General features: G+C 42.9%; 1 protein-coding gene across 1 annotated transcript; it reads right to left on the bottom strand.

The window, feature by feature from the left end:
- Positions 1-1,077: 1,077 nt before the first annotated feature.
- On the bottom strand, positions 1,078-2,563 carry LOC147459331 (uncharacterized). Its single transcript, XM_086511579.1, has 2 exons — positions 2,549-2,563; positions 1,078-2,473 (listed from the first exon to the last, which is right to left on the bottom strand). The coding sequence occupies exons 1-2, from the start codon at positions 2,561-2,563 to the stop codon at positions 1,355-1,357; spliced, it is 1,134 nt and encodes a 377-aa protein (XP_086367705.1). The 3' UTR covers positions 1,078-1,354.
- Positions 2,564-22,069: the final 19,506 nt, after the last annotated feature.

Genomic DNA, 22,069 nt, shown 5'->3' with positions numbered 1-22,069 from the left:
AGAGCGAGTTCACCATATCGTCGTGCTCTTCTTCTCGCACTCTCTCTCGCGTCGCACTTCCGCTCGTACTCCTTCAAGAAGGAGGTGGTGAAGGAGGAGCAAAAGCGGGCAGTGCTATAAGCTTTTGGTTGTGTGATCGAAGGCACACAACGGCCACAAGAGAAGGGGAAGGACCACCACATGTCTTGGCCTTCATTCAGGTGGCAAGAGGGGAATGTCCAAGCCTAGTGGAAAAGTAATGTCTAGGATGCTTTAAGGGAAGGCCTTTCTTCAAATGCATTTGCCTATGCCTATACCTCAAGACTCTTTGACTGTTTTAAACCTCTTTTAACTAGTATTAAAAAATGCACATATTTCTCTGCTTACCTGAATGGGTGCTTGAAAGTTGATTGCAAGAGACTGCTTACTTAATATCAATTTTGTGCATGAATTTGAATTTCATGTGAAGAGCCAGTCGGAGAACATTCAATCAAAGGCATAGTTGAAGAAATGTTTATGCAAAGCTTGTCGCTTTCACTGCAAGAGTTTCAACAAGGTAACACTATCTTTGAAAGACAATCGTTTTCAATGAAAGGTGTGTGAAGGCCTCTTTCATGATCTAATGAGCTACATTTACATCAACATTGTATGTAGGCCGAAACACTTATACATCTAGTAACGCACAATTTGATAAAGACTTGATCATGGGCAAAGAAAATGTATGGTTGCAAGTTGATGTACCCTTTAATCTTAGGTTTCACTTGACCCCGAGCAACTATACATTCAGCTTAGTTTTTGTGTTGGCTAATTGCTTGAGTTTGATAATTGTTACTTTTCTATCTTTTCCTCTCCTCAACCCATTGCAAGCAAGAAAAATCAAGGCATTCTTGTTGTTTGCAATAAACAACTTTGCTATTAGTACTAGGTCATAAAGCGTTGGCTAAAATGGTCCCTTAAAAATAATCTTTTTATGCACAATTGAGAACGACAAGTTGAGGCTTTTATCTAGTCTAGTTGAATCTAAATGAAGTTCTTGAACACGATGCAAAGGAAATCACAATGATGCAGTGTTGAAATATTATAGCTTGAAACACAAAATTTGATCAAATTGTACCACTTTCATTCTTGTTTTCCATCCCACATACATTCACCAAATTGAGATCCAACGCCAATTTGATGTGTTTCGGAGAAGGTGCATAGCTAGTGTTGCAACACCAAGGTCTCAAATGAATGTATTCAGTAAGAAATCTAGCTATAAGTCTTAACTTTCCATGCTCTTGAGGCTGCACGTTGATGAATAGAGTGGGAATGACACAAAAATCAGTAAATATGAGTGCTTTGATGATCCATGCAATCCATTGTGATCGGCATAGCCCTACAATGCAGTGAAAGCTAAACTTCCCTGTTCATACTCGTCCTCAATGGGAGGAGGGGAGTTGAGATCCAACAATGGAGTCACGTGCTTTCTTTCAAGTATTAAGCTATGTGATGCCATAATATTAGAAGATGAGTCACAATCACTTTCATATGCAGAGGACTTTCCTTTCCCCAAGCTGCTGCTCTTTTGCAGTAACTCTGGTCTCCTCCATGATGCCTTCCTTTTCTTGATGGGTAACACAGGATTTGAAAGAAGCCCCAAGCATAGGTCGACCTGTTGAACACCATAATCACCATGCCTGCTTTCTTCCACATCAGTAGGTTGAAAGCTCTTTGAGCCGCTATGCGACTCCACGGTGCTGCTATGGCTAGTACTTTGACTGTCTGAACATGATGAAAGGGGGAAATTGGTCTTTGCCTTGTCGCCCCGGAGTGACCGAGCTGCGGCATCGTACGCCCGTGCAGCATCTTCAGCTGTATCAAACGTCCCAAGCCATACCCTAGCCTTCCTGACAGAGTCTCGGATCTCAGCAGCAAATCTGCCCCATGGCCTCTTCCTCACACCTCGGTATCGCGGGCCCAAAGAGTCCTCAACTGCACGTGCAGATGAAGGCAATCCGTGTGGTTGTGAAGAAGGTAAGACCCGCACTTTGGCATCAGAGACTCTAATTTGTATGTCTGATGGGATAGATTCTTCTCGCAAATGCATTCCCTGAACCTCACTAGCAGATGAAGGAACGGTATGCATATATGCGTCATATAAAAGCAAAGCCGGCCGGGGCTCTGCATCAATGGTAGGCATCGGGAAGATGGGGGTAAGAGGATAAGCAGGGGGAAGTGATCTTCTGCAGGTCTGATCGGAAAAGGCGTGTAGCATGACGAGGTAGAATGCGAAGGAGAGCAGATCTACGGGAACGCTAGCTGTGGAAGCGAGGCAGAGAGTGCAGGGACAATGGTGCGGTCTGAGGGAAGGGAGCAAAATATAGAGGTGTTTGAACGTGTGTGGTGTGCGTGTGTACAAAAAGGGGCGGCGGATAGGTGGCTCATGTGCGGGCGACAGCACGAAAGGGTGGGACGCGCAGAAGGAGACTGCGTTGTTTGAGACGAGGAGGCCCAGCTGCCCACCGACTCGTGTCAATCAAAGCCTGCTTTCTTGACTTCCCTGGTCGGCAAATGGAGGCCAGTGGGCCACAGTCTCCTCGTGCATTTTCACTCTCGAGTACAGTGTTCGGGAAAAATCATTTTTCCAAACATACAAAATTTCTTTCCTTGAATTTGCCAAGAGAAAATTTATAAAATTAGGTTACTTTTCTAGGTTTTTACACTATTTTCCTCTATTCTGGAGCGGAATTTTGCACTCAACCGGCATTTCAAAAATTAAAAATGGCACGATATTAAGCTGAGACACATTTTTCCCTAACACTTCTCGAGTCTCGACTCTCAAGGCTCAAGCCATGACACTAAGTGACACGGGGAGCGAGTAAGGGGATTGACAGCGAAGAAGTACAACGGGCATCTCGAGGTAGGTGGGAGCGCCCAAAAAATGGGCGCACGGGTGAGGAGCTTGGAATGGAACCCACGATCTCGTGCGCCAATGCTTTTGGGAAGCATAAACTAATCACTACACCCGCTGCGCACATTTGAAAGCATAGCCAGTTTACCTAATGTTATAAACGCAAAACCTGGATTGGCCTAGGACTAAACTCGAACGGGGCGCTTGATCGGGTTTAGTTCTTGGTCGGGTTTAGTTTTAACAAGCGATCTGCCTTGACGACTACGCGTGGACTTCCCGTCCATTGATCCCCTCAACCCCCCCCCCCCCCCAAACCTCTTAAATGCTCCGTGTCACTTAATCATGAGGAGGCTCGAGCAAGTGAGTTTAGAAAGCCGACTATAAACCCCGTTATGAGAAGCGGTGTTCAGGAAAAATCAATTTTACAAACATACAAAACTTCCTTTAGGGTAGATTCAAAAAGGACATCTTTCAAAATAATTGGTAATTTTTATAACTCAAGCAGATTTTTTTTCTTCTCCCCCTCCTAGGAATCAACCGGTTTGTTTTGATTTTTCAACCGGCCAAAGGCTAAGCTGAGGCACACTTTTTCTTAGCACTGACATTTAGAAGGTCTACGTAAATTCAAACTTCTCAGCTTAAAAATCTTGAAATTTGAGCCAGCCTCAAATGCAAAATTTGAGGTGATTTTTTTTTTTTTGAGAAGAAACTGAATAGAATTAAAAAGATTAAAGAGATGCAAGGACCCCTAAGGTAAGATAGGCGTAATCGTGACGAGATGTGGTCAAAGTACAAAGAAAAATTCATAAGAGGCTTCCAACAACAACACAATAGCTAAGGAAGGTTCATACAAAGCCAAAATCATTGGTCTCCGTCTTTGCCATCTTAAGTATTTTTGCATCTCCTTTACATCATCATGGGAAGCATCCTTGACTAGACCATATAACTCTTCCATTACAGTGAGAAAGTTGAGGGAGAGGTGAACAATAGATGTTGAGTCAGATAATCCAAACCAGGCTTTGTTCCTCGCTACCCATATATGCCACAAGTAAGCACCTTTGAGACAAGTCCAAAGACGCACATCCATAAAGTTGCATTCACCAAGCTCTAAAGACCACCAAGAAAATTGACGAAAACCAGAAGCACAGAATATTTGAAGTTCCTGTCATAATAATCAATATCTAATTCTCCTAAATGATTTTCTCATATTAAACTGATCATTTAATGTGGGGAAGTGCCAAGGGAGAAAAAGCTAGAATATTGGTTAAGCTAGCAGACTGGCCACAGTAGGGATCCAAAGGGGGGGCCATCTGCAAAAGAGCCATGTGAAACAATGGGCCAAAAAGACCCTAAGGTTCAGCCCATTAAGACTTCCAAAATGCTAAGGTTCCAAAATTCAAAGGTTGTGTCCAAAGGTCAACCCTAGGGAAAATTGGATGCTTAGTGTGTGCCCTAAAAGTCTTTTCACATCCCTACATGGGAGGGGGCGAGCCCCAAAGGTAGGGGATGAGAGAGAAAGCCACACACACACACACAGGCTCCCTTTACACAAAGGGAATGGGGGACACATGTCAGCTCCCTAGGCCAGATGCCCACAAGGTGTGCCCAATTCCTATTGGAAGACCCTTGAAGTGGACCAATGAGAATTAAGCTAGAGTAAATGTAGTTTAATTAATTTAAAAACATTTAATAAAAGAAACCAATGAGAATTAAGTCTCCTAGAAGACTATTGGGCAGTCTCCCAAAGGGTCCAATGAGCATTCAGAAGCCTCATGGCTTGCCTGATTTCTATTGGCCAGGAGACAAAGGGGTCCAATGAGAGTTTTGTTTAATTATTTAATTACCTAAAGCTCTCACAAAAGGGGAAAGGGGGACACATGTCAGAAGGCTATCACTTATGCTGCTTAATTCCTATTGGTTTGACCTGGGGAGGTCCAATGAGGCAAAAGCCAGACCTAATTAGCAGCTAGGGCTCGCCCAAGAGAGAGGGAGGGCTGATTTTTGCTTGGCATTGACACACACACACTCACACTTGACCATGTGTGAAGGAAGAATACTCTATCTCCTCCCAAGCTTTAATGGAGAGCTCATCACCTACTCCAAGCTTGTGAGATAGAAGCCTACATCAACACTCTCTTGGCATGTGGATGCAAATCCAACCAAGAGCCAAGCTTCAATGCATGCTCATCTTCTCTACCAAGCTAATTACTAAGCTAAGCTATGCTAATATGAGTGATAATGTGAGGAGATGTACATCTTTCTCGTAAGATACTCCTTCTTCCTCTCAATCTACTCTCATACCCTGCTAGCTCTCACCATCTTCGAAGGTGTGTGAGGTCTTGGGTCTGAGAACGGGGATAATTCAAGTTGTGTTTGATTTAGTGTTTTGCTTAGTGTATGAAGCTTCCATCTTCATTGCACTAGCTAGTCTTGAAGGAACACAAAGAATTGTATTGTACAATGTCTCTCTTGATGGGAGAAACTATAATACAAAGCCTTTTGGAGGGGGGACCGGCTCCATGCAAATCCGGTCCTCAACTGTTGTCAATAGCTTAATTTCTCTCTCTTTTGAAAGTATTGTCGATGCTATCTAATTAGGTGTTATGCTTTTTGTTGCTCTCTCCACCCAAGCACTCTTGTAATTCTCATTAGGAAGCTATTCTAATGAAATGCCCACTATGTTCATGCTGATTTCCGCTACACAAAAGTTATTAGGCCATTAAATGTTACATTGGTATCAGAGCACAAGGTTTCTCTTTTCTTGCTCAAGAAGGGAGGTCCTCAAGCTAGCTACAAATGGTTGGTATTATTAATTGCCTGTGAGTAAGTAGAATAGGGATTTTTCAGCCTTGCAGTGCGCCTGCCTTTGTGCAGTTAACGGGGCATCACCGTCGAGAGCTATGGTCTTAATAGTGGAGTCCTACGGGGCTTGCCTACGGCTTAACCACTATTGAGCTATTAGAAGCTTGACAGGAGCCGGTGCTGTCTTGGTGTCGAAAGACCCTCTCTTCTATTCCTTGCAATTAATGGTATTCGAGCCGCGGGTACAGTAGCTTGAGTGCTTTTTCTAAAGGGGTAAAGAGGAGTAGCAACTAGGGCTTGAAGTGCCAAAGTACACCTAAAAAGTTTACACCTAAAAGTTGTTAGAATGGCTGACAATAGTAAAGAGAGTGAAATTAATGTTGATAACTTTGATTTTGCTTATGAGCAAGCTACTAATGATGCTTCAATGCTTGTTAACTATCTTGTTTCTAGGCTTCAACAAGCCATGGGCAATCCATCTCTCCAAACTGAAGTGCAACGGCAGCTCCGTGCTCACGGGATTCTCCAAAGTGAAGTGCAACGGCAGCTCCGTGCTCACGGGATTCTCCAAGCTCATCACCATGACGAGAGAACACCTAGGAAGCCTCCTTGTGAGACTACCAAAAGAGGTCTCTCTCCGATTTGGGAAGAAGAAGAGAATCCATATGAAGGGCTCAAGAATTTACTTCTTGATGATGTATCTCCTTCTCAAAGGAGAACTCAAGAGCCTCCATCGAAGGAACGAGAAAGAAGCGAGTCTCCCGCCACCTCGGCGGAGATGGCTCCACGAAGACGGCGGGCTAAACGCTCTCCATCACCACCAAAGCGGAGAAGACCATCACACTCTTCTCCACGCCATAATTCAAAGAGGGATGATAAAAAACAAGAGAAGAAAAAGGCAAGAAAGAGGACACCCTCTTCTCCATCTTCTTCATCCTCTTCCTCTTATGAAAGCTATGGTGAAGACGACAAAGATCAAGACAAGAAAAAGGCGAGAAAGAGGTCACCCTCTTCTCCACCTTCTTCAAATTCTTCACCTTCTGAAGAAAGTGATGGTGCAACTTTTGAACCATCAAAAAGAAGAGGCCATAGGAAATCCTATGCCGCATGGAAGAGGTCGTCCAAGCTGAAGAAATTCAAAGAGGGAGGGAAGAGCATCTCTTTCCTTACCTATGATGGCACCTTCGGTGCTACAGACAAAGTTTTGGCCTTTATCCAACAATTCGATGCGGCGTTTGGAGATGAGGGCTTCACGGAGTCCTCTAAGCTACGCCATGTAGCTATGCACTTTCAAAAGTCCGCCAGACAATGGTGGTCTAGCCTACGAGCCAACGGTGAAGCTCCACGAACATGGAAGGCTTTAAGAGCTTCCATTATGAAGCAGTTTTTGGCCACCGATGCCAAAGACAAAGTACTCACCGAATGGCGAAGCTTAAAGCTCTCTCCCAATGAATCCATCCACAAATATGTAGACAAGTTTTGGGACCTACAACTCAAAGCCACTGTCTTCAAAAAGTTGGATTTTGGAGAGCAAAAGCAACAATTTTGTGCGGGCTTAACCGAAGAAATGGCGGAGTATGTCAACTCCCAAAGTCCACGTACCATATTGGCGGTAATACACCATACTATGGTGGCCTCGCGAATCAATTTCCAAACGGGGGGTAAAAGAAATAATAAGCCCCCGGAAAACAAGGGTTCCAATGAGCCTAAGGGGAAGGACAATGTCCAAAAGTCTCCTAAGGGCAATTCCAACAAAGCTAAAGAGAAGGGAGTTTACAAAGGAAAGAATAAACTCTCTCCTGAAGAGCTTGAGCGTTATCGTAAGGATAACCGGTGTTTCAAGTGCGGCGAACAAGGGCATGCGTACCGCGCTTGTCCCCAAAAGAACAACCGCCAAGATCCTCCTAGAGCTTCTTTGGTTGAAATCCAAGAGGAGGAGATTCACCAAACTCACCACAAAGGATCTCCTCTATGCCATGCTTGGGGAAAGGTAAGAGAACATGATGCTTTTATTCTCTTTGACCCTGGTTCTACTCACAATTTCATATCTATGGAGTTAGCCACCAAGCTAGGCATACAATCCTACGAGATGGGAGATATCCTACCCGCAGACAGTGCCTTCAAGGGGCAAGAAGCTTCAGTCACTCCCTTAATTGGGAAATTGAGGCTTCATGTCCAAGGCTATGTGGACAAAGAGGACTTCTTTATCTCTCCTCTCAAGCATGAGGATGTAATCCTAGGGGCACCATGGTTTGACCGCCTGGCTGCCGATGTTAAATTTCCTGAAAGGAGAATCTCCTTTAAGTTCAGGGAAAAGGACATGTATATAGATGCTAAGGAGATGGGTAACACCATCCCCATTGTACATACACCAGCTTTCAACAAGTCAATAAAGAGCTCTATTTCCGTGTACATGATTTTTGTTAAAGATTCTCAAAATGAACCTAATGCTTTAGCAAAAGAAAATAAAAGCAACCAAAAGGAATTAGAGTTATCCAATTTTCTCAAGGGGTTTCAAGATGTTTTTATTGACGACATCCCTTGTGAGCTACCTCCTAAACAAGGTAATGACGACCATGCAATTGAACTTCTTCCAGGAAGTTCACCGCCTAACAAACCTCCTTATAGAGTTTCTCAAGCTCAACAAGAGGAGATTATGCGGCAAGTGCATGAGTTAGTTGAGAAGGGCATGGTTAGGCCTAGCTCATCTCCATTTTGCTCACCTGTGCTATTAGTGCAAAAGAAAGACGGCAAATATCGTATGTGTGTCGACTATAGAGCACTAAATAGGATCACTATCAAGAATAGGTTTCCCGTTCCACGGGTAGAAGACCTATTTGATAAGCTACAAGGATCGACCTACTTCAGTAGGATTGACCTAAAAAGTGGCTATCATCAAATAAGGATAGTTGATCAAGACATTGTAAAGACCGCATTTCGTACTACATTTGGTCTTTACGAATACATTGTCATGCCTTTTGGCTTGACTAATGCACCAGCCACATTCAACCGCTTGATGGAGAAGCTGTTCAGGCCTCATCGAACCTTCACTGGAGTGTTCTTTGATGATATTATCATCTACTCTAATTCATTGGAGGAACACAAGCAACACCTCCAGGTAATATTTCAAGTTTTAAGAGAGAATAAACTTTATGTTAATCGAAAGAAAAGTGAATTTTTCTTGCAAGAGATTCAATATTTAGGTCACATTATCTCTCAAGATGGAATCCAAATGGATCCATCCAAGTTAGAGGTAATAAAAGGATGGCCTAAACCAAGGAATCTTCATGAACTAAGAAGCTTTATAGGTATGTGTGCATACTATAGACGCTTCATAGAAAAGTTCTCACGAATTGCGGGACCATTACATGACCTAACAAAGAAAAATGTTAAGTATACGTGGTCTGCTAAGGAGAACAATGCTTTCGAAAAGCTTAAAGAAAAGCTTATCTCTCAACCTGTGCTTACACTACCGGATCTCTCAAAACCATTTGAGGTCCAATGTGATGCTTGTGGTGATTGCCTTGGGGCTGTTCTGCTCCAAGAAGGGCACGCCATAGGCTATGAGAGTCGAAGGCTCGACCCTGTTGAGCAAGCTCTAGGCATATACGAAAAAGAACTCCTTGCAGTTCTACATGCCTTAGACTCATGGAAGCACTATTTATTGGGGACTCCTTTCATTCTGCGAACGGATCACCAAAGTCTTAAGTACTTCATGACGCAGACCAAGCTTTCCGACAAACAAATGAGGTGGGCAAATTTCCTTTCGCAATTTCATTTTCATATTGCTCACATTGCTGGCAAGCATAATCAAGTAGCCGATGCACTCTCAAGACGACCGAGAGTGAATGCGGTTTCCATAGCAACTCACAATGATCTATCTTCAATGATAGATGAGTATGCTATTGATCCCGATTTTAGAGATGTGATTTCAGCCCTTGCATTAGGGAAGAAAGAAGAACCATTTACTTTACAAGATGGTTATCTTCTCTATGGCAATAGACTATGCGTTACTAACTCACTACGTGAGAAAGTAATGTATGAATCTCATGCTCCCCCATATGCGGGGCATAGAGGGATTCAGTCTACCCTAAAGGGAATTGAAACATATTTCTATTGGCCTACCATGAAAGTGAACATACACGAGTATGTTTCCAAATGTGTGGTATGTCAAAAGACAAAATTTGATAGAGGGAAGCAACTTGGATTGCTTCAACCCTTGCCAATCCCTAATTCACCTTGGGAGAGCATATCCATGGATTTTATCTTTGGATTGCCTAAGTCTATCCATGGGAATACGGGAATATGGACGATAGTAGACAGGTTCAGTAAACAAGCTCATTTTATACCTGTCAAAAAGACTATCAAAGCCCATCAAATGGCAACCCTCTTCATTTCACAAATTTTCAAGTACCATGGCTTGCCAATGTCCATAGTGTCGGATAGAGATCCTAGAATGACCAGTAATTTCTGGAAGGGTCTCTTTGAGAATTTAGGAACAAGGCTAAACTTCTCTTCGGCCTATCATCCACAAACTGATGGCCAAAGTGAAATAGCTAACCTAACCATTCTTGATCTACTGAAAGCCTATGTAACGGAAGTAGATCAAAGATCCCAATGGGAGAAGTACTTACCTTTAGTAGAGTATGCTTACAATAACACTGTACATACTTCCACAGGAAAAGCACCTTTCGAGGTAATTGAGGGAAGATCAAAAAGTCCCTTGCTACTTAAGGTACATGGGAAGATCTTCGCTGCAGATGAGTATAGCTGAGACCTACAAGAATCTTTCCAAAAGATTAAGGATGCTATCTCTATCTCACAGCAAAGGCAAAAGGCTACTGCTGACAAGCACAGAAGAGCCCAAGCCTTTAAAGAAAACAATTGGGTCTTGTTAAAGTTTCCCAAGGCTCGATTAAGGCACACGACGGGCAAGAATCCTACGGGCCACCAAAAGTACTATGCTAAACTAGCAAAAAGGTATTATGGTCCCTTCCAGATTCTTAGGCCAATCAATGAGATGGCCTATCAACTTAAGTTGCCCAATCATTGGCTCATACACAATGCTTTTCATGTGAGCCTATTAAAGCCTTACAAAGGAGAGCCACCTCAAGAACCAACTATTGAAGACCCACCGGAGATCGAGGACCACGAGGAGGTGCTGCAGCCCGAGTCCATTCTCCGACATGAAGACAAGGTATTAAGAGGCGGTAAGACTATCCGACGATATCTTATTAAGTTTAAGAATTATCCTTTTGAAGATGCTAGATGGATGCAAGGCATACAATTAAAGGATAACCTAAACCTTGTCAATGCTTACAATGCTTCCCAAGAGTAAGCAAATGTACAAAATGTTAAAAATGAACAAAATTTTTGTCTTATAAGACTCTCTTTCTCTTTTTCTGTGCACAAAAATGAAGTAGTATGCATGCTTAGATCAAGTTTGCGGAGACAACGTCTCCCAAACACCAAGTAGAGCTTGTCACTCTACTATGGAAGATTGATAGGACTAATGTGCAGACATGCTTGCGGAAGCCTCAGGCTCTCAAGCGCCAAATGGACTAGTCATCCATTATGGAATGATGTCATAGGGTAACATAGGGATCCTCTACCCGCTAAGAAAAGGACTCATGCATATGCTTTATCTTCTCTACACCATAGTCGAGGACGACTATGATTTCAAGAGAGAGGTAATGTCATAATAATCAATATCTAATTCTCCTAAATGATTTTCTCATATTAAACTGATCATTTAATGTGGGGAAGTGCCAAGGGAGAAAAAGCTAGAATATTGGTTAAGCTAGCAGACTGGCCACAGTAGGGATCCAAAGGATGGAAAATAGGGATCCAAAGGGGGGGCCATCTGCAAAAGAGCCATGTGAAACAATGGGCCAAAAAGACCCTAAGGTTCAGCCCATTAAGACTTCCAAAATGCTAAGGTTCCAAAATTCAAAGGTTGTGTCCAAAGGTCAACCCTAGGGAAAATTGGATGCTTAGTGTGTGCCCTAAAAGTCTTTTCACATCCCTACATGGGAGGGGGCGAGCCCCAAAGGTAGGGGATGAGAGAGAAAGCCACACACACACACACAGGCTCCCTTTACACAAAGGGAATGAGGGACACATGTCAGCTCCCTAGGCCAGATGCCCACAAGGTGTGCCCAATTCCTATTGGAAGACCCTTGAAGTGGACCAATGAGAATTAAGCTAGAGTAAATGTAGTTTAATTAATTTAAAAACATTTAATAAAAGAAACCAATGAGAATTAAGTCTCCTAGAAGACTATTGGGCAGTCTCCCAAAGGGTCCAATGAGCATTCAGAAGCCTCATGGCTTGCCTGATTTCTATTGGCCAGGAGACAAAGGGGTCCAATGAGAGTTTTGTTTAATTATTTAATTACCTAAAGCTCTCACAAAAGGGGAAAGGGGGACACATGTCAGAAGGCTATCACTTATGCTGCTTAATTCCTATTGGTTTGACCTGGGGAGGTCCAATGAGGCAAAAGCCAGACCTAATTAGCAGCTAGGGCTCGCCCAAGAGAGAGGGAGGGCTGATTTTTGCTTGGCATTGACACACACACACTCACACTTGACCATGTGTGAAGGAAGAATACTCTATCTCCTCCCAAGCTTTAATGGAGAGCTCATCACCTACTCCAAGCTTGTGAGATAGAAGCCTACATCAACACTCTCTTGGCATGTGGATGCAAATCCAACCAAGAGCCAAGCTTCAATGCATGCTCATCTTCTCTACCAAGCTAATTACTAAGCTAAGCTATGCTAATATGAGTGATAATGTGAGGAGATGTACATCTTTCTCGTAAGATACTCCTTCTTCCTCTCAATCTACTCTCATACCCTGCTAGCTCTCACCATCTTCGAAGGTGTGTGAGGTCTTGGGTCTGAGAACGGGGATAATTCAAGTTGTGTTTGATTTAGTGTTTTGCTTAGTGTATGAAGCTTCCATCTTCATTGCACTAGCTAGTCTTGAAGGAACACAAAGAATTGTATTGTACAATGTCTCTCTTGATGGGAGAAACTATAATACAAAGCCTTTTGGAGGGGGGACCGGCTCCATGCAAATCCGGTCCTCAACTGTTGTCAATAGCTTAATTTCTCTCTCTTTTGAAAGTATTGTCGATGCTATCTAATTAGGTGTTATGCTTTTTGTTGCTCTCTCCACCCAAGCACTCTTGTAATTCTCATTAGGAAGCTATTCTAATGAAATGCCCACTATGTTCATGCTGATTTCCGCTACACAAAAGTTATTAGGCCATTAAATGTTACAGTTCCTTTTTACATTCAGTATTCTAAAATTTCTACGAAGGAGAAAGATAGAAGAAGTCATGCTAGCAGCGTTTCTGAGGAGCCGCACTCTCTGTCTTCACTTTCCATGTAAATTTACCTTGTCGACTTGCGCCTGAACATTGGTCATTAATTTTGCTCACCATGTATGTTGAGCGATTGGCTGTCCCGGACCCCTATAGATTCTGCTTGATCGAGGGAAGCTCAATTTGCCATACCCTTGCATGATATAGCTAAAGAGCCCAACGTTGGATGTTTGGCTATCCACACAAAAACTTGTCGAACAGAGGCACCATGTGCTTGTTGTGTGATTATTATCGTAATGTATGTCGCAACACTTAGGAACTCAAAAAATTTCCTTCCTGAGGACCCCATCCTCATCAAACTGCCTATAGCGGTCATTGTAACGACCCTTGCCGTATCAATCGAACGCCATAAATATGCTCTACGAAATGTTCAATAGTAAGCCATGCAAGCCTTGCTCAAGGGATACGACTTTGGCGGGTTTTTTTGTGTTAGCCCCTTCGCGCATTGGACACTACTCTGCAATTGCATTGCCCTGTGTGGCACTTAACTATGCAGCCATGGACCCCCCTTACGAAGGCCTTTGCATGAGCATGTAACTGTGCATGATTGCATGTCTTCACAAACCCCTCCAAGCCAAGGCGTGGGACCTACTCCCTGCAATGAAAAAGGCCAACAGAGGGCGTGCAAAATGAAAAAGAAGGAAAACTAGTCTAAACCCTGCATCAGCAGCCCTACGGGGTCTGCGCGAGGGAGAAAATCCCTTTGAGAAGCGTCTGTGATGCTCGCCTAGCATGCTCCATGTGACGAGAGCGCCTCTACAGGCTGTGGCAAACACAACAAGCTCAACTCAGACCGATTTCACGCAGGTCAAGGCCGCCTCCCTTCCCGCCCTCAGCGGCTCTCCACAAAATCATCGGCTTTGACCTCCTATGTAGAACCCTTGCTCACGTGCTTGGTCATGCAACTTGAGCCTGTCATGGAAGGGGCAGCTCTTGCAGCCCTCCTTCCAAGGGATCCTACCCACACCATGGAAGCCTAGCTCGAGCAGAGAGAGAGAGAGAGAGAGAGAGAGAGAGAGAGAGAGAGAGATGCACAAAGCTATGCAAGTCACATCCCCCTTCTTCCATAGCTCTCCTCCCCCTGGATCTGATACCAATGAAAGGCCCCTGGTGGGATTGCCTAGGAATGAACCTCCCATTAAATAGCCCCTTGGGCCTCAATCCCTATCCACACTTGCAGCCAGCCCCTTGGGCCTGGTCCTTGACCACCGAGCATTGCCCTGGGCATGACAAATTTTGGCCCATCTCTCTCCTGGAAGGTCAAGCTGGACGGCAAGTTTTCGAGTGAGCCAAGGATGAACAGTCGCTCGTCGGTGATTCAAATCTTCACAAGAAACTTCTCACAAGAGCTAGAAATCTTGCCATGGGACAAATGGCCATGCAGCTACACTATTGTCAAGCAGTGGCGGAGCTGGGAGTATCTCCTTTTCCCAAGTCTTCTTTCCTATGGGGCTCCATCTTAAAAAAAGATATTATTTATGCATAATTCATAATAATGGGGTGGCCAATAATGTAGTCTCCATCATAGAAGTCAACAAGGGAGGAGGAGGGGCCTCCTTACCACCTCCACTCTCACCCTCTCTCTCTCTCTCTCTCTCTCTCTCTCTCTCTCTCTCTCTCTCTCTCTCTCTCTCTCTCTCTCTCTTTCTTTCATTTTCCCTCCATCTCGGATCAACACACAAGCTGAAAACAATAGTTTTTCAAGCACACGCACTCATGTACATGTACACACACACCGCCTATACGCACACACACACACACACACAGAGTACACACACAAAACAAAAATACACACACACACACATTCCCACTCTCATACTTACCTCTGAACACCTCCCGAATCAGCCCAGGGCAAATGAAAGATGCAAAAGGGAATCCAATACTCTATGACATGAAGATAGGTCGACAACGGGACATGGATCTAAAAACCTGTAAATAGGAGTTTTCCTGGGACTCTTCAGACAATCACTCTGGAGGAGTAGCCTACAATGCCAGAAGAAAGTGAAAACATCAATGAAGTGATGGGGGTCATTCTCAAAGACCCTAAGAAGATGGAGCAACCTGATATACCATCACCATCAAAGCAAGCGGAGCCACAAAGTATACAACCTCTAGTAGAAGAAATTAAGCTACATGCGATGCTCTCTAGTGAGTTGTGTGGCAAAGAGCGCGAATAGTATATTTTGATGCTAGGCAATTTTACCACACTGCTCATTGATGAATATGATAAAATCATTGGCATCACAATAGTTGAATATCACATTCAACTCAAGGAGGGAAGTAAACCTGTAGTGCAAAAACATAGGTGTCTAGGAGTAATTCAACAAGAGGCCATGCTCAAGGAGGTAAGGAAACTATTAGAAGGAGGTTTCATCTACCCTGTCAAAGACTCAGAGTGGGTTTTGGTAGTGGTGGTCATGCCAAAGAAGAATGGTAAGTTGAGGGTTTGTATTCATTACAAGCCTCCTAATGCTACCACAAAGAGGGACCATTTCCCACTTCCTTTCCAAGATGAAATTCGCAATACGATAGCAGAACATGAGCACTACACCATATGTGATGGCTACTCATGCTACTTCCAAATGAGCATCGCTAGAGAAGATCAAAAGAAGACAAACTCCATCACGCCATGGGGATTTTTTTCTTATAGAGTGATGCCTTTTGGTCTCACCAATGCTCCAACCACTTCTCATAGCTATATGAACTTTGTCTTTCAACCATTCTTTGGAAAGTCAATTTGTAATTTTATTGATGATTTTTACATCTATAGATCTAGCTCTCTTCATTTAGACAAAGTCTATAAAGGTCTAGCAAGGTTGTAGGCTTTGAGTGGCCAACTCAACATGGAAAAATTCCACATTGGTGAAAGCAAGGTTTCTCTTTTAGGCCCTGTCATCTTTGTCAAAGGTATTGAAGCTATCCCAAGCCTCGCTCACAATTCCATATGCCTCTCAAGAGTAGATCTAGAAAGTCTCTGACATCTAGCCTCCATCAAGCACTAAAACTTGCGTCTAATTGCTTGACTGCTAAGGTGTAAATGGAACGGATATCCAAATCTAAAGATAAGAAAGCTACGGCTATGCCTAGGTCACTCACCACCTAAGGATCACTATCCTTGGCAATGGCACCAATGTTAGCGGGTTGCCATCATTGGACATCCACATCATAGCTATATGGAACTAACATATGTCAAAACTCAAAGAAGCGACTCCAATGGGTCACTGAGTCTCTTTGAGGGCGTCAACCTCAAGAAATGAACCTACAAATTGAAGTTATATATATTACTAGCAAATCTATCACTCTCTACTCATGAAATTTTCCTATGTCCTGTCTCATTGCTCTATGCCATACCTTTTTGGCACTCAAACTAAGTTGAAATGCTACGATAATATAGGGGGAGGTCTAGGAGGTCTAGGGGCACTATCCTACCAAGTATGTTTGCAATCCTACAAGGTACCAAAATCAAGATCCATCATGATCAAGGTCTTAAAGACTGTAACAAAACTATCCACAAAGGTTGCCCTATGGCATGGAACACTTTCCTATGGTTGAAACACCAAGAAACAACCATTTATTCACTTAAAATAGTAGATTTACCTCGCAGACAGGCTGTCACAAACCACAAAAAATTTGAGAATGATTATAACTAACTTAAAGAGCAAGAGATAAGGAACACAATGCAATTGTTAATAACAAATTTGGATTACCAGAGCTTGAGAAAAATCGATTACAAGTTGCTTGAGAGTAGCCGCTCTTAGTCATACGTGTTGGAATTAGGGTTGCAGAGAAATGCACTCATCTTGGAGAAGACGAAGGAAGCTCAAGGCACACAATTGAGAGTGTATTACTTAGCGTGCAATGAAAAGATAGATAGCCCTAGAGTGATGGGCATATATAAAATGCACGGGCAAAAAAAACCTCATAAAGAGGGAAAAAATGCCCCAGCGATCCTAGTGTGTTCACACACATCACTACCACATGTATATGGTAAAATTCCCCCTGGAGTGATGTGGTGAATGAGAACTCGCACATGAGTAAAGGGAAGTGCCATGCCCTGAGGACATGATCAGTCCACAAAGAGGAGTAAGCGCAAAGCTTTGCGGAAAGCTTCTCACTTCTCACGAGACAATGCCTTTGTGAAAAGATCTGCAAGGTTGTCCTATGTTGGCACATAAGCCAAGCTGATCTCCCTTGCTGAGAGCCTCTCCCTGACATAGTGGTATTTCACCTCAATGTGCTTTGTGCGAGCACAAAAAACTGGGCTCCTCGCAACTATCAATGCACTCTGACTATCATTGTAGATAGTGTTGGCAATGTCCTGTCCAACACCCAAATCAGCCATAAGGTGTCTGAGCCATACACACTCAACCGTAGCTGTGAAGACTGCCCTGTACTTAGCCTCATAACTAGATGTGGCCACATTAGGTTTCTTCTTGCTCAACCATGATATACATGAACTCCCCAGCATGAAACAAAAACCACTGGTGGACACTCCTGTGGCGAAACAACCAACCCAATTTGAGTCTGAAAAAGCATGTAAGTCTAGCAGCAATGATCCCCCCTTGGGATAAAGCAAGCCAAGATGTAAAGTGCCACTAAGGTAGCATAAAATCCTCTTGACAACCTGCCAATGCTTAGACCCTGGGCTATGCATAAATCTACCGACCTGTGAGACTGCAAAGTGAATATCCAACCTCATGTTGCATACATAAATGAGGCATCGAACAGCAGTTTGGTATTTAAGAGTGACATTTGTAGGAGCACCAGCATCATGAAGACTCAATTTTAAACCTGTTTCCATGGGAGTGGCAATAGATTTGCAATCCTCAAGTCCAAACTTACATAGCAATGTCTCTATGTAACTTTTCTGACACAAGGGAATACCACCATCACACTGCTTAGACTGTATACCCAAGTAATGATGCAATAACCCCAAATCTCTCATCTTGAAAGGAGCATTCAAATCAGCCTTAAATTCAGCAATATGTCTCTCATTTGGTCTAGTGATGAGCAAATCATCTACATAAAGAACCACAATGAGAAGTATATCACCCTCACGCTTTACATACAATGTTCTTTCTGTTGGACTGTTATGAAAGCCTCGTTTGACCAAATGAGTGTCAGCTTTCACATACCAAGCACGAGGAGATTGCTTCAACCCATACAAAGCCTTCTTACATCTGCACACTTTGTCCTCTTGTCCTTTCTTGACAAAACTGCGAGGCTACGTTACATAAACTTCCTCAAATATGTCACCAATCAAGAAAGCAGTAACAATGTCTGGTTGATGTACATCCCAACCAAATGAGATTCCAATGAACATAGAAAACGCACAGTAGTCATCCGACAAGTGGGAGAAAAAGTCTCTTCATAATCTATGCCTTTTTGTTGTGAATAACCCTTTGCAACAAGTCGAGCCTTATGGCAATCGAACTCACCATCCAGCTTGCGTTTCAACTTGTAAACCCACTTCGTACCAATGGCCTTTTTGCCTGACCTTTTTGCCACGAGAAAAATCACATAAAGTCCATGTGTCATTTTGTATAAGTGCATCATATTCTGATTACATGGCAGCCATTCAATTTTTTGAATTTTGTGCTTCATCAAAAGACAGAGGTTCCTCAAGATCATGTAAGCTAGACACAGCCAAAGCATAACAATCTGATGCATAAGATGCATGGACAAAGCCTGAACCAGTACGACTAGACAAAGGTGCATCCAATTTACTGTCCCGCAATGTATGCACTAGCCATTTTGGCATAGCTCTAGCCTACTCATTTTCAACCCTTTCCTCGTCAAGTATATCATGTACATGTGCATCAATAATAGGCTGATTTGTAACATTTCCAAAACCCCCCATAGGATGTACATTTGCCTCATTGGAATTTACATTCGAACTTCCACCACTGAAAAGAGGCAACAAAGTGTCATAAATGTCCTGTGAGCTTACATTATTGTAGACCTTCAGTACATGAAAGCAAGGGCTGAACAAAATCTTCCACAAACACTACATCCCGTGAAACCAGAATACGCTTTGTTTGCGGATGATACAACCTGTAACCTTTGCTTTCAGCACTATAACCAAAAAAAATACGTTTGAAAGCCTTATCATCCAATTTTTTGCGTTGTGTTTGTAGCACCAAAGCATATGCCAAACAACCAAAAACACTCATGTGCTCAATAGAAGGCTTTCTATCATGCTATGCTTCATATGGAGTAATAGACTGCAAAGCTTTTGTAGGACACCTGTTAAGTACATAAGTGGCACACATGATGGCCTCAAGCCAAAAAGAATGCGGCAAAGCTTGACTTTTGACCATACATCGTGCCATTTCCGTTAGTGACCTGTTTTTCCTCTCAGCTACACCATTTTGCTAAGGCGTATAAGGCACTATACATTGGTGTTTTATCCCATGACTAACCAGAAATTCATTAAATTCATGAGACATATACTCCCCCCCTCGATTGGAACGGAGGGTGCCCATAGTACATTTCGAGACATTTTCAGCCATGGCCAGATATTGTTTGAAGCACATAAAAACTTCGGACTTCGCTTTAAGTGTAAATACCCATGCATGCCTGGAGTAATCATCAATGAAAGTCACGAAGTACAGGTAATTGCCCAAGGACGGAGTTTGCATGGGCCCACAAACATCACTATGCACAAGCTGCAACCTACATGTGGCCCTAACTGAACCATCCTTTGGAAACTTAAAGCGCTCCATTTTACCCAAAATATTGCCTTCAGAAACATGTTTGACAGGAGCTTCAAGAGACGATAAAGAAGCAACCATATCATATTTTTGCAATGCAGCAAACTAGCAAAATTCAGATGCCCAAAACGTGCATGCCACAGTTTTGCATCTGAAACAACCCTTGAATCTGCAATTGCATTTGCACAATTTTGTCCACGCTTGTCATAAAAAGTGAGCTTATACAACCCACGTTACAAAAGTCTAGATGCAACAATTTCATCACCAAAACTGACATCATGAACTGTACATTTGTCGTCCACAAATTTGACTACAAGTCCAAGTCTAGCAAGTGCAGATACAGACAAAAGATTCTTCTTGATCCCAGGTACATAAAGTGCATCAACAAGTGTGAAAGAACTACCATTTGTAGCAGTAAGCACAATCGTTCCAACTCCCTAAACAGGATAAGAGGCATTGTTGGCACAAGTGACTGAATTCCCATGAGGGACAGACTCGAGAACAATGAACAATTCATGATGTGAGTTAATGTGCTTGGTGGCACCACTGTCAAAATACCACACATGTGAATCTGCATCAACCACCATGAGTAGCCACAAGGCTTAAGACAAGACTAACTGAGTTCATTTTTACAATAGAAGAAAATATTTCATTGAAGTCAATACCTTTATTTTGAGAATACCCTTTTACCACAAGCCTAGACTTGTACCTTTTCTTCCCACCTTCATTTTCCTTCAACTTGTACACCCATTTGTCTCGTAGTGCCCGCTTACCTTTAGGCAACTCAACCAACTCTCATGTTTGGTTACGATGTAATGAGTCCATCTCCACTTGCATGCTCTTCATCCATTCTTCTTTGGATTTGTGTTGCATAGCTTCTTTGTATGATTCCGGCTCTTCGGAATCTGAAACCAAGAAATGGTTGAAGGAAGAAACAAAACTTTCTAGAGGTCAACTTGCTCTTATTGATCTTTGGAACATAGGTTCATGCTCCTCATCTTGTCAACATTGTTGCACATTGTCACCACTTGCACTCCTTGAGTCTTCACCGTCCTCAAGCTCCTTGTACTCGTCACCTATACCTTTGTTTGTGATTTTTTCAAGTAGTCTTTGGACATATTTTGTTCGTTAAAAATTACATCCCTACTCCTAAAGAATTTACCATCCTCTTCTCTCTCTCTCCTCTCTCTCTCTCTCTCTCTCTCTCTCATAGATTTCTTTCCTTGGTGAGCATGCAAAAGGACCAAACACACCTCAATCAATAATTGTGATCCTTCAGCAATAAAGGTCTCTCTCTCCCTCTATCTTTTGTAAAGTTTCCTCTTTCTCTCTCTCTCTCTCTCTCTCTCTCTCTCTCTCTCTCTCTCTTACTCTCACACACACACACACACACACAACCCGTAGTCCAAGTGGCAAAAAAAAAAAGAACTTTTTTGAATAAAATAAAAATGCTTTTTTTAATTAAAATAAAATGTTTTTTTTAAAGTACTTTTTTTTAGCCACGTGGACTACGAGTGGCTAGTAGTGGTAGTCCATGTGGCCATGCCACTTGGACCACAGGTTGTGAGGGGGGGGGGGGGGGGGGGGGGGGGGAGAGAGAGAGAGAGAGAGAGAGAAGGGAAGAGAGAGGGGGTAGAATGAAAGAGTGATAGAGAGGACATATGTAGACAGATATAGATAGAGAGAGAGGGAGGGGTAGAGAGAGAGCTAGTGAGCAGAGAGAGAGAGAGAGAGAGAGAGAGAGAAAGAGAGAAAGGAAAAGAGGGAGTGGAGGAGGGGTGGAGAGAGAAGGGGGGGAGGTGGGGAGAGAGAGAGAGAGAGAGAGAGAGAGAGAGAGAGAGAGAGAGTTATTGCTCAAGGGAGCACAATTTTTGATTGAGTTGTGCTAAATATTTTAAAGAGTGTGTGTATGTTTGATGATTTGGGTGTGTTTTGTTCCTTGTGTATGTGTGATTGTCAAGGAAAGAAATCTAGGAGTAGGAGAGAGAGAGAGAGAGAGAGAGAGAGAGAGAGAGAGAGAGAGAAATAATATTTTTGGCATATGTTCATTGGATTCCAAAAAAGCGCTCACCAAAAAATACTGGCCAAAAAATTGCGTCCATTGAGCAAGAGGTGTATATTTTTAAAACACTCGACATGGTGGTTGCAAAACTTGATCTAAATATCTTTGCAAGATGTTTAATATGTTCTTTAGGTACATATCTAGATTGGGTTTCCCATATGAGCATGCAAAAAACTTGACCTTAGAAAAAAAAATGGAAGTGTTTCTTGTGATGCAAAATCTAGGAAATGGGGGGC

Source organism: Adiantum capillus-veneris, chromosome 4 (assembly GCF_014529385.1).
Source record: "Adiantum capillus-veneris isolate H3 chromosome 4, ASM1452938v2, whole genome shotgun sequence".
Taxonomy (NCBI): Eukaryota; Viridiplantae; Streptophyta; class Polypodiopsida; order Polypodiales; family Pteridaceae; genus Adiantum; species Adiantum capillus-veneris.
The sequence above is the reverse complement of the archived record's forward strand: the minus strand, read 5'-3'. Positions and strand labels throughout refer to the sequence as shown.